General features: G+C 34.6%; 1 protein-coding gene across 4 annotated transcripts in view; it reads left to right on the top strand.

Moving 5' to 3' along the window:
* Positions 1–1,071: 1,071 nt before the first annotated feature.
* Positions 1,072–14,201, top strand: part of LOC113499827 (protein goliath) — a 55,097-nt gene continuing 41,967 nt past the window's right edge. For 2 of the 4 annotated variants that reach the window (XM_026880379.1, XM_026880378.1), the window contains exon 1: positions 1,091–1,789. In XM_026880379.1, coding sequence (XP_026736180.1) covers positions 1,589–1,789 — 201 coding nt within the window. In that variant the 5' untranslated portion in view covers positions 1,091–1,588. Of the gene's footprint in view, positions 1,790–14,201 lie in introns of all 4 variants that reach the window. The other 2 variants (XM_026880376.1, XM_026880377.1) reach the window with 2 other exon arrangements.

Genomic DNA, 14,201 nt, shown 5'->3' with positions numbered 1-14,201 from the left:
AAGGGATGCTCACACTAAAAAAAATATTTTATTTTTTGGACGAAATTGTTTGATTTTATTTTTTTTATAATGTGGCATCAAAAATACATACAACTAGAAAAAAAAATATTCGGCAAAACAACGTTTGCTGGGTCAGCTAGTATCACTATAAACATGAGCGGGTCTCTATTTGAACTTCATTATTAGAAAGCAGCAATAAATTAAATCGAAACTTTCAGGAACATTGCCTCAACCTCTAACTTTAAAAGTAAAAACGTTGACGTTACTGGCCGTAATCAATTTATTCTTTATTCAAATTAAGTTTAATGGCGGTATTTGTTCCTTTCGCATTGATCTCTTGAAGTTTATCCAACCTTCACACTTTACTGTGAAGTTTGACAATACTTGCTCAATTGTAAATCCACCAAGCAGATACTCAGTGACATTCATTGAAAACCTTGTTACCTTGTGTGTTGAGAAAAGGAAAGGTAATGTTTATCTATTACAACAATGCCTGCACCATGAACTCTTAAAACGAGCTGTTCTTGTGGCAGCGAGATAACGCTATATATGATGATAAGCGTGTCTCGCTCTTACTTATAAGTCGCGTTATTAAGACAGGTTTTAAATAATATTTAAAAAAAACTGAGATGTTTGATTTGCACGTCATTCCATAATTCTTTGAAAATTGTCTATTTGATATAACCTTAATACTTTGTAAGTCATCGTCTAAATGCTCTAGTATAGATAAATTATTGTTCTAAACAATTGATACTGATTTAATATAAAAATGATTGATTGTTTGTGACCTGTTTTATCCTTGTTATTGTTGTAAAAAAAGTATTTTATAGCCGTTATTATGTTCTAGAAATGTTGTCGTCAGCCATTGCTTTGATGATGTCATAGAGATAATTGTATTGCTGTAACATTGAGCAATGTCGAGAAAAAAATAAAAATTAAAGTTTTCTCACTTCAATTGCCCAAATCTTGAAACAATTGTAACTAATTGTCTCACAGTCTCAGAATTTAAACATACTGCATATCATGTATGGATAACCTATAAAGCAGAGTAATTGATATCTATGACCGGCTACATGACCATAAACCGAATTACTATAAGTCTGACGTCACTGTTCTATTGTTCTAGGTGCCTGCCGCTGTCAAGTTCCTGGCCGGTTATGGGGCAGCAGTCGACTTCAAAGAAAAACAAAGCTAGCGAAACAAACTGGCCGAACGCATCCTGACCTTTGCATAAAAAAAGCAAAATTCAAAACTGGAACGAAGAACACTACCAGAGCTCCCCAAGGCAGCTAGTGTTGTGCTAAATACCCGCGATATGCTATCGTGTTCATAACTTAATCCAGTGCGTCTGTTTTCGTTAACCGATAGCAGCGCTGATAAAGTGTTGTCGTTTCATATTTACCGTCACATCGTAGCCGGTCGCGCATCAACCGAGACGTGTTAATAGTGCTGTACGACTGCTATCGTTTCGCTCGCCAATGTTTAAAAACATATCGACCGTTAGCCAAGTGTGTTCGTATACGGTTCGAGTGAGCGTGCCTGCGTATTGTGTGACATTTTTGAAGTTTTATTATCGAATGTGTAAGGTATGAAGATGCGTGGTTTGTGGTCTGGGTTGGCGGCGTTCGGGTGGGTGGTGTTAGTGGGGTGCCATAACCCTGGCAGTGAGTTGGAGTCGGTGCGGTACGGGCCGGCGGACGACCGGTTCCCGAGCGACACGTATACTGTCGCCAACATAAACATCACATATAAGGATGAACATGGAGAGGAATACACGGAGACATCAGAGGTGAGTGACCTTTCGTAGATTTATAGGTTTGTTTCGCAAAACACTTTCGATTCTGTGTCAGTGGGTATGTTTAAAAATAATTTGCTAGAAGGTATCGTAACTTTGATTTATGGGATCGTATAAGCTATAAACATTAAATATTTGATGTAGGTGAGTATTATTATAGGCAAAACAAACATTTTAAAATAACTTGTCGTTATGTTATTAAATTATTGTGCAAAGTCCTTGTGATTATTAGAATAAAATTATATTAATTATTTATTTGGCACATAATTTACATCGAAAATGACCGCTCGAAAGGTTAATTTTTTTATAAATAAAAATCATCGTACGTCTTGTATAGCTTTGTTTTTAAACCCGGGTCCATTAGCAACGTTAGCAATTTAATTTAAGCGGGTTTATAACATTTTTGTAGTGTTTTTTGACGAGAGGCTTGAGCATCCTGGGAATTCGTGAAGCCAGGTTCAAATAAACGGCCAAGTCTAAGTCCGATTCCCGACACTTAAGTGTTCCGTACAAATATGCTTAAGATTAACAAATTGATTGGGTGAACTTTCTTTATTACAAAACGTCCACATAACTTTAACCTATCATTATAAATAGTCCACGTTTTGTAATATAATAGATACAGGCAAAACCAACTTTTCAGACAATCCCGCTTATTACTTACTCTCTTGTAAAGAAAGAAAGAAATAATTTATTTAACATCAGTTGAAACACACAATAATACTAATAGCAAAAAAAAAAAAACATTAAAACATAACAATAAAAAAAAATACATAGTGATATTTTTTGTGAATGTGTGTCCCACCCGCCTCAAAGTCCAACATTGCTCAGAATTTTCAGCAATAAAAAAAATTGCAGCACCGCCTTTCAGCAGCACATAAAGGAAAAACCATATTTATTTAGATAGATAGAATATTCTTTATTGCTCACCACATTATTATAGGTGGACCGTCCCTCACTGAATTTCCAATTATTGTAGGAAAAATGCTTAATAGAATGAGAAAAAGTGTCAATATAAGCCAATTTTCATTAATTCATCGGCCATTGTAAATATCAGAATTGGGACCCAGGATTGGACACAAATAAATAGTTACATGGTGCTACAATAGGCGGTCTTTAAAAGCTCTTTTACAGACAACCTTTGATAGACTAAATTCTGAAGGAGAAACATGTAGGTTTCATTTGTTTCTTTAACTTCTCCGTTTTACACAGCAGAATTAAAACAAATAGATCGTGTATATTTACATTTTGATAAGATACTCCATTATCTTTTGCTTATGTAAAACTCGGTGAAACATTTATGTGTAAGTTTGCAGCTGTATGACAAGAAATTCTTTAGAAAACATTGAGCCCAATCAGTGTTTTCCCTTTTTTTGTCATCGCTGTTTATAATAATATAAAATGTTTTTTTTTGACAACTGACATCTATATCACATTAAATAAAAAATAATTAACAAAATCGGTTCATAAAGTCATTAATTATGAGGTAACAAACTTTAAAAAAATACAGAAGAATTGAGAACCCCACTCTTTTGAAGTCGGTTGAAAATGAACTCGTCTTTTCATGTGAATTAAGAATCTACTTCCTGATTCAAAATCGATCAATCAATCCCAAAATGGATTCGATTAAAAGAATTGTTAGCGCTTTCGAAGGTGGACAAAAAAAAATCGAAACAACTGCGTCAATGTTTTATATTAAAATCTTATATAAAATTTAAAACAATTGACTAAATCAGTCCTTATTTCATAAAACTACGTAGATTATTAAGAATCGCATGTGTTTGCATTGACGTATTAACACTCGATTTTGCGAGCATAATCATTACGAGATAAGCCAATGACGTAATCAATTCCTTTCTTTTCCTGATAAAGTGGTAATTATCACTTAATGGTACTAAATCAATTACTGCACATGTGTTTATGACTTACAACTAGTTACAAATTGTACAGTTAAATGATACAGCTATTTATTCACGAGTATTTTCCGGGATCGACCGAATAGTTTCGTTCACAACTGGAGTGATGCGACGGCGAACCGTCAACTAGTCGGGCGATATCGATAAATATGCGTGAGTGTCCTGCGATATTGTTAAATATGAACCTGACTGGATTGTTGGTCTAGTGGTTAGTGGCCCTGACTGCTATACCGGTGGTCGTGGGTTTGATTCCCACCCAGGACAAATGTTTGTTTGATGAGCATGATCATTCATTATGTGGCTGGATGTTATTTATCTATATTATATATGTATTCAAAAATATATAAGTATATTTCAGGTATCTAGTTCTCATAACACAAGCTTTGCTTAGTTTGAGACTAGATGACGTGTGTGAAAGTAATTCCTCAGGCATGTAGGAATTGTAACGGCTATGTAGGAATTGAGCTTTATTTCAATGAAATAAAGCCTCTTTTCGTTCTACATTTTTATTCACCTTCCTGTCAGTATAAAAAAAAAACAATGATAACTCTTGAAAATGTAGAGAAATACGTCAATTATATTGTATCTATTTGTTGTTGACGCCATTGTAATCGAAACTCGTATTAAATACTTCCTGATGCGTAGTATCAATTACCAGTATTACCACCTATATTATTGCTCAATTTTGTCATTAGTGTAAAGAAAATATTAATACAAATGTATACTAAATGTAACTTTTTGAAAGAAAACATTGATATTAACAAGCTTTATAAAGTATCATCTACTCTATGATAATCTAATATAATCTATATATCTAGATAATAAAAGGCATTAAAGTTTGGCAGAGCAGGATTGTGACGTCGACTACTGAATTTTGGCTAGTGACGTCAGGAGCCCTTAATCATTTGACTATCATTATTTGAAATCTAATTGTTAGACTTAATTGATTTTACACTTTAATATCTAGACATCCCGTTCAGTCAAAAATGATGTGATCATTATTACGTTTCTTCTGTGCCCTTTTTACAGTTTTTAATTATAGTGTTAATGACGCAGTTAATAAAGGAACCTAAAATAAAAACGAAACCTTGAGATAAAAGGTTAATAACACTCTTTATTGTACAAATAGAAAAATTATGTCTAATTAACATGAAATAAAAGTCTATTTATGCTAAATACATTTACAATAAGTCAAACACTTATAGCACTTATAGATAGAGTTAATTAATTTTGCGAGAAAATTTACGTCAATTGAGAAAACGTCATGAGTGCGCGCGAGATGTCCTCAAGAATTTATAGTTTAGTATTATCGTGGTGGCATGCAATAACAGCGGTAATGATGCTAGTGAAACGTCCAGACAAACGTGGAAATTATGTAAGAGAATCTATTTATAGTTACAATAATTATTTTTAAAAGGAAAATTATAAAGTATTATTGTTTGAAAATGGGAAATGACATGCTGTCTATTTGGAAATATGGTATCGAATGGGTATTTGAAAGATCTGTGATCCGACATCTTGTTAGCTTTCGCTTGCAAGTACTAATAAAGGATGAGGTAAGGGTATTTGACCCAAGAGAAACTGATTATGGTTCATCAGACGAATTAAAAAGAAATATTGGATAAGAACTTAAAATTTTATTTTACATAATTACTTAAAAAATATTAAGATACAACGTATCTAAGGATGGTGAAACTTACGGAAGTGAGGGCTAACATCGTCAGTTGTCGGTAAAAGTGTAGGTACTAATGATTGACGTCACACGAGATTTCAACTATTTTCATCATCTACACTTTTTATTTACGCGATAAAAGACCAAATAGATAGGTGATACATATCACTGAAGACTAAAACGTTCTTGACACGATCAAATATGTTTGAGAGTATCAATCATTACCTAGTTCGGAAACTGGTTTCATGAAATGTAATTCTTTTGTTTTACTTCCAAAAACGTTGTTTGTACACTATTTAATATTTTTCGTGATTTTCTGGGCGAACACGAATTTAATTTAAATACAGATGACTGTACTTATGTATATGACGTTTGAAAATTGAACACACAACACAACTGTAATAATTGATTTCATGCAATGTACGCGCATTGTGTACAAACATAATAATGTTAAAATTTTAAATGAATTTCAATTTATTTGACGTCATTGTTACGTGTTAAACTGAAGCTAACAATTTTGCACGAAAATTCTGATTATTATTTTTATGGAATTGATTTGAAAGTTGAAACCCTGGAGTTATTTAAAAAAATCGACTCCTGCACTGAGGAATTAAATTGTTGAGCCGCAGGGCCACATCCACAACACACTCGTGGTTCACACAATCGTTTCTCCGTCGTGGGGATCGAACCCGCGACACGTCGCGCACGGTCGGCTTATCAAGATGACTTATTCCACTCATCTATTCTATCCTATCTAGTGAAATCTTGTTTCGGTATATAGACAAAGTTTCGGACAAAATCTACTACAGAACTTATGAGCCTGAATAGCGAAGCTCATATCGATCGATGGAATCCAAACACTTTGGTAATGGGAAAACGTGCGTTCCATGAGGCGAGACATCCTTTGATACTTGATAACTCGGTACTCGTGAGATTGGACTGCACTAGACCAGAATTTTGATCAAATTATTATCGTATCGAAGTTTGGCACAAAGGCTAAGGCTTATAATAGTATAGTATAGATTTTATTTTCAAGAAGTGCTTTAAAAGTAAACTGGCTTCTCGAAATCGAAACCAAAAGATTTTGGTTTTTAGTTCTCCGTTTCAGGCACTTTTTAATGAGCGGTTGCGCGGTTCCGATATGAAATTCGCATGAAAAAGATAGACTAGTTCCATTCAAAACTTTTCCAAATGCAAAAAATACTCAAATTAAGTTATAATTTGTTTTTCGTCATAGAGATGATATACTCATACATACACTTTGCTTAAACACGTGGTCAATTTTGCGTCATTTTCGCCAGTATCTGAAAGGCAATCAATATAAAAATTTAATAATCACCTGTCGAACAGTGATTTGGATCTTGATCAAACAATCTCGGACGGGATCAGTAGATTTGACAGCAGATTAAATTACCCACACCTGATTCTGCCAATCAGCCTTGCAAAATCCGAGGGTCAGTCCTTCCCACTTCCACTGAATAATCAATTGAGGTAATAAGAGCTTCTAAATATATGTCAATCACTTTGTGAATTTAGAATTACGGTATAACTCGATGTCATAGCAAAAAATATAGCTATCTGATTTAGGCTTTTTAATAGAATTTTTAATTGAATGCGATACTATTCCCTTTATCCTGAATCAAAACTCATCTATAAAATGATCCTAAAATGAAATCTATCGTTAGTATGTTTCTTAATAGGCACGATAGTACAGTCTATAGGTAGCTAATACTTTATTTTATGACCCTGTCAAAACCTTCGTGGGCTCCCTTATCCCTGATAGAGGGGAAGGGGTGTGGCAGACTATACAGCTAAAACCACTTTAATGCTCCTCTATTCCCTATAGAAGGCGACCAAAAGGGACTGCTTCGTTTTCTCCTACAAACCCTAGGAGAGCTCCTTCAATGGGATCTGCTTCGTTACTGTCAGGAGTCAGATAACCCAAGTTTAACACAGGCTACTTTTGTCAGGAAGAAAAACTTGTAGATCTGGCAGAGCATCTAATAAACCACGGGTATCACGGTAGTGGCCAGTACTATTAACAGTCAGGTGTAAGATGATTGTATAGGGTGGTGGCGGATGTTAGTGTACCTGATTCATTGGTTGGTATTAATAATATTGTGATTATGCAACTGTTTAGATAAATAAAAGTAATGATCGCCGGCTCTTTGTCTTAATCAGTCTTCCGCTTACGCATGACGACGTAAGATACTAGCGTTTACTGAGGCTATATAAGAGCGAGATGACGATAAGGTAAAAGGTATATTTGAATAGTGCTGACTCTCTCCCACAGTCGCAACTTACACTTGTTTGAGCTCATTGTACTGGTATGTACAAGTAAAATCTAGTAACTTGTTTAATATTGGTATACCCTGTAAATTATAATTTCTATTTCTGACATCTCGAATTCAATGTAGACGAAGTGGTTAAGTAATCTCTTACCAAACTACATCACATCAAAGAAAAGATACCTCAAGACGAAGTTTACGCCCAAGTTAATCCGTTTGTAGGCACATAAAACAAGCTTATGATGACTTAAGTAGGTCACCGCACATTATAAAATCATTCTAAGACATATACCCTGATCTTATCCTTGTCAAAATATTTTGAACCTTATTGCTGGCTGCCGATAAAGTTTGTTTCACTTTACATGCTGATTTTACTAAGCTGGCATCTTGTTTTCATTACTTTTCATGTTTACCACGTTTCGTAAAGATCTCACCTATTCAATTTGTTTGCTGTAAAGAAACTTCGGTGGAATTATTTATTTGGGCAATATACTGTTTGTTTGTGTATATTCTGTTTAGTAATCTTGTTTCAAATGTCGCATCATTTTGAAAAGGCAATGTGGCTTTTGAAATTTTGCCGCTAAGTCAATTAAACTGAAAAGATCTTTACCACCTGAAGTAAAAGATACATGATTGCGGAATTTCTTAACGTCTAAAATAAAATTTACTAGAAATTACTGAAATATTACAATATTAATAAACTGTGTTCATAAAGTCTATTTTCCCTTGCACAATACAATACCGGTTAATGATTGGAATTACGCTATGATGACCACCCCTACTATAAGGGCTGTACAGGATATTGACTTATGAGGGGTTAGTTCACAAGCTACTATTTATAGATACACTAGCTGTTGCCCGCGACTTCGTCCGCGTGGGTAGAAGATATAAGTTATGATTTATACCTGCCCTGTTTTTTTCACATTTTCCATTGTATCTTTGCTCTTATTAGTCGCAGCGTGATGGTTTAGCCTAAAGCCTTCCTGGATGAATGGTCAACACAAAAATATTTTTTCAGTTTGGACCAGTAGTTCCTGAGATTAGCGCGTTCAAACAAACAAACAAACTCTTTAGCTTTATATATTAGTATAGATATAGATTGTGGGGTCCTAACCCGACATCTTAGAGAAATATTCCTGTAGTTGTGGAAACGAAACGGCACGATACATAGCATAGACTGTTGTCTCTTTCTTTCACAATTTCAACAGTCTTTTTTTCTTCTTTTTGCATAATTATATAATTCGTATGCATGTTTGAACTTTAGCACCTCATTTTCCATACTAATCATGACGCTTCAATTTGAATAATTCTGTGATAACAATCGTGATGGGTCTAAGATACCGTTTATCAAATATGCATCAATGATAACACATTAATGTTTCAAATGTTAATGATTGCGACTGTGTTTGTGGCTTCTTCAGTTGCATAATGAATTTGATATAATATGGTATGAAGGGGTAAGTGGTCTGTATTTAATATTGTATGGAGGTGGCCCTAGAAATACATACTTATGCTTGTTTTTGCTTTTGGCAGCTATATCCAACATTCACAAGGCGAATTTTATTAAAAATTGGACTTTCTCTCGTGTCAACGATTTTCACGTTGGTGATATATTGATTCTGTCAAACGATTCGTATAAAATTCAATCGAAGGATGTCCCCTCAGTTTTTTTCTGAACTAAAAGTGCCATACACTTCTATTTAATCCTATCCAACAGTCAATTTTCGTAACAATTTTCCCAAGTTTTCCACCTAGTTCACAACAGTAACTGTATCAGGTAAACTAGCAGTATTATTACGCATGCGTGGCTGTTATGTTGCAACTCATTGTTACTATTGTTATGACCAGTTGTTGATTGTTCCCCACCCCCCTGCCTAGTGTTGCATCACACTGTATTGTTTTAGAGTAAGCGTATAACGTAATATCTATTGAATTGTTTAATTTTATAGTTTGAAAATTTGTACTGGATTGATGAAATTGTTTATTGTTTTTATTGAATTGCGTGAGAGAAGATAGAATAGAAAACAAAAAGCTTTTATCACGTCATATTATCTTACTTGTTAATCTTCAGACGATTTTTGCATTTGAAGAAGATTGTCTGCAATTGTATGACCTATTTATACTATTTAAAGTTACTTTCATTCGCAAATGATACAAATGTTTAGCATCGCCCGACTAGTTTCGGACCCAACCGGACTCTATAATCATACGACACGAGTCTATAATCGCGAGCTGAAATGCTATGAAACGCGAATACTTAAAAAAAATACGCATAAGAAAACCGTTGTGTCATTAACTAACATTCCAGCTGTTGATGAATCCTCTTTATCCATGGATGGTTCTGAAAGATAAAATACTAATACTGCGAATAGGAAAACTATCAAAATTTTCCCTAATGTTCTTAATTATAACGATAACTATATATCATCGTCGCCAATCTTTACCGAATTAGTTGCTAGTTGCTGTACGAGATACAATCTTAGATTGTTTGTCTATGACAATTATCTCCACTTGTTATCGGTTCCTAATTCAATCATCGTTAATAATCGACTATTTTTCATCGATAAAATCTATAGACAAATGATTTCTAATATAATCGCCCGCAGTTTATCTCAAAACTAACCTACTCCACAGTAACGTCATTTTGTTGTTCGTGGGAAAAACATATTTATGTTATCGTACATATATATGTATATATATATTTTTAACGACTCCGTTATAAGAATATGAGAGATTTCCTAAACATTCAAGTAACATGCTAAGAGACTTAGAAAAAACTGCTCGTCATCACACACTCAAAAACATGTCCTTCACGGGTATACACACGACACATCGTGCGCATCGGGTTAGGGGTAGTGATCTTATACCAATTGGCTAGCCGTGCAGTAATTGTGCTAGCTACCTCCATAAGTCACACCAAATTTAATTTGCTTAGCAGCTTTAACGAGTCACAAAAAACCTTAACTTAACCGTTTCTTCAGGTATCACAATTGTTCCTAAATGTATTTATAAAACCTGAATGCATTGTAAAGAGCAAATAAATTGTTAAGGACTGTCTGGCCTATGTACCCAATAAACTTCATGGTACTTGCCTGGTATATCATACCCTAGGACATACATAAAGTAACTGTCCATTGGCGAAATAATTTCCAAATTGCAAAAAAAAATACTTTACGACATCGAGAAAATAATTTCAGAAATAAATTTCGCAATTTTGAGATTATAGTCCAACGTCACAAATTCTCAAAATTTACCTCTTTGTAAGTACTTACAGATAATTTATTTACCATAACATTTGGCTTTATTATTAATTTATCTATATACTAACATATAAAGCTGAAGAGTTTGTTTGTTTGTTTGAACGCGCTAATCTCAGGAACTACTGGTCCAAATTGAAAAAATATTTTTGTGTTGAATAGACCATTCATCGAGGAAGGCTTTAGGCTATAAACCATCAAGCTGCGACTAATAAGAGCGAAGATACAATGGAAAATGTGAAAAAATAGGGCAGGTATAAATCATAACTTATATCTTCTAACCACGGGAACGAAGTCGCGGGCAACAGCTAGTTACATATAATATAATTTCCATCCTGTCTGTCCATTATCAGAACATGTCACCTGAATGATTCGTCGGACACGATTTGCGAATAACATGTTTACGTTTCTAAGACAGCATCAATGATAAGTTGAGTTCAGCGGACGATTAGAGCTAACGCCATGTCTGGACAAGTTCCATTGAAATTGGATTTTAATGCTTTCAAGTCCATTGAATATGTATCGGGTTTTAATGAGAACTTGAGTTAGTTAGTTTTGTTTTTTATTTTGGTTCGCGAGTAAAATGTTGCCGAATATGAGTGTAGTTATTATTTGTATATATTTTCATTGGATGTTATTACCTTCCTAGTATTATAGTATAGTAAAAGGTATTTTTTGCTTTGTTATGAAAACATGTTTAGATAGATGATACACAATATTAATCTCTATCTTATTACCTGTGAGTCTTTTTTACAAAACTCATATTTTAATCATTCATAACATCGCTCTAACGTTTCCTCAGTAAAACATTTCGTTTTTAATCATCCTACAAATATGGTTTGTAAAAAAAATAAGCAATTTCTTTTCAAGACGATGAAATTCATAATTCATTCAAGGCTGAAAAATCTCTCGGTAGAGCACTTTGCTGGAATACTGTAAACATTGGAAAAAGGGAAAAACTGTTTTAAAATTAATTCGCTTTTCCTTTTGTTATGTAACTTACCTGTTGCTGAGCACTTTTTGGCCCATTGTACACGGCACAACTCAAGTCTACAATACCCTTTCGGGGGAATCCTCATGGACACCCACTCCCTCGGGGGAGGAAATGGGTAGTGTCAGACTTTTACTGACTAAACCTGAACGGCCGTGCTACGTCATCCGCGTTTTGTGTCGGTGTATGGCAATGCGATGCAAGTCTTCATAAGTTCATACACAAGTCTACAATACCCGACTTTTTTTGTATCCAAGCGATTATGGCTATACAAACTCTTTGGTATATTTTTTTAGGTCGTCAGGGACTAAAGTCTTACATATTGTATGTATTTCGTTGTCTTCAACCTTTCTCAATTGTAAACCGACCCCAAAAGGTTCTTATTTGTCAATATTTTTAATGTTTTACCTCAGAACGCCGGAACTTTAATTTAATATGCAATAGCAGTCATTTGGTAGCATGCAAATTTTCAAAAAAGTTTCGCTCTTTAGTTTTTATTTTTACGGTTTTCTTAAATAAAGTATATTTTTTCAAAATGCAATTAAATAATCTGACCAGTGTACGAGTGCATCACAAGCCCTGTACTACAAAATGCAAAAATATTCTATCTATTTACCCCTTTGTCCATTCTTGAACAAACAGCACAATCAAGCACATTTAAAGTTATAAGACACTTCATTATTGACTTATATAACCGTCTTACCGTCCATCCATTGTTCATATCTACCACCTGTTATAACAAATAGCGTATTGTAAAACTAATCCGTTGTATCAAAAGCGCGGAAAAACTTGTCTTACCTGGCTTCCGCATAGATTGTTGCGTGTTAGGTAAAACTGACAGCAGTACTGTGTAACCGGAATGACGTGCCAACGTTGTAACCGTACCTTAAGTATTTTTTAAACACGTTTATCGATATAAATTTTTATCCTTCGCAAACCTTTTTGTAAAAGTGGAAGTGTTAACTGTTAAATGGTATGAAGACGCGTTGTGCGAAAACGTGCGTTTGTAAGTCACAAGTGGAAGAATGGGAGAAAGGCCTTTGCCTTGCAGTGGTTTATCAATAGCTAAACAAAAGACTGTTACCTGTCACTGGATTTAACGTAAACGTATCTTAATTTGTTTTTGGAGATGACCTACATAATTGCTCCAGCCAAAATCCGTCAATCTAACAGTAGTTGCAGTTTCTCAACACATCTGTAATCTGTACTGACCTGAAAATAGTCTTCGCTAATACAACATTGAATGCGTTTGACCGCAATTCTAATCTCAGTATATCTCGATGTTTGATCAAAATCAAATGAAAACTTGTTCTTTTAAGATATACTAATATCCTGATTATAACAAAATGATTTAAATTTTCGTTGTGTGGCACGAGACCATTGAAAATGATAATTCATCAATTGTTCACTTATGTATGAATTCGATAGTGTTTAATTGACACTTCCCTAGGGGCAGTTCCCTATACCACGCACCAGCGTTGTCATTGTGGAAGAGAGATGGCGCTCTATACGTCTCGCTTTTACGACATACACACTTCTCGCTTGCACGACTGCACTATTCTTACCCGATGTATTACATGCTTCACCAATTTACTACGCATCGATCAAATGCGGACGTTGTATGGGTGATTAGGTTTAGTTAGTGGGAGTCTGACACTACCCACTTCTGCCCTTGTGAAAATGGGTACACTATACATGAGGATTCCTCTTTACTAAAAAACGCCAGACTTGTCACATATCGCAGGAAGCCAAACAGTATTAGTTCCAACTGAATACATCGGATAACCAAAGAGGTCTGACAACTAAATTATCGCTCATCCGCTGCTTTAATTTGTATTGTTTTCGTTCACAATAATAAAATTCACATACGAAACGTCGCACAAGGCGTCATAATAAAGGAATTCCTTTATAGGAAATTCAACCTTATGCTATGTGTCTGTGAGTATATTTTGTAGTATGACACTGAATATTGTTCATGAGTCACGGTGATTAACCCTACCCGGCCAATCATAAGGAATCCTCATTGTCTTGATAATAATTACCGAGTTAGTGTAGTTTATAAAAGAAATGAAATAGGAATCCAAAGTCAATTACGTAGGAACAAGGATTTCTGGTTAAAAAAATCTATCGTTGTACTTACGATTTGATGTCCCGCGGCGGTATTGCGCAATAATGGTTTTAAAATTAGGGAATATCATAGCGTTAAGCGATGTAAAATATGCAAAACGAAACGAAATTATTGCTTTTGCTAGACACGTAATAAGACCATCAGGGTATGGTTT

This window comes from Trichoplusia ni, chromosome 13 (genome assembly GCF_003590095.1).
Source record: "Trichoplusia ni isolate ovarian cell line Hi5 chromosome 13, tn1, whole genome shotgun sequence".
Lineage (NCBI taxonomy): Eukaryota > Metazoa > Arthropoda > Insecta > Lepidoptera > Noctuidae > Trichoplusia > Trichoplusia ni.
The sequence above is the reverse complement of the archived record's forward strand: the minus strand, read 5'-3'. Positions and strand labels throughout refer to the sequence as shown.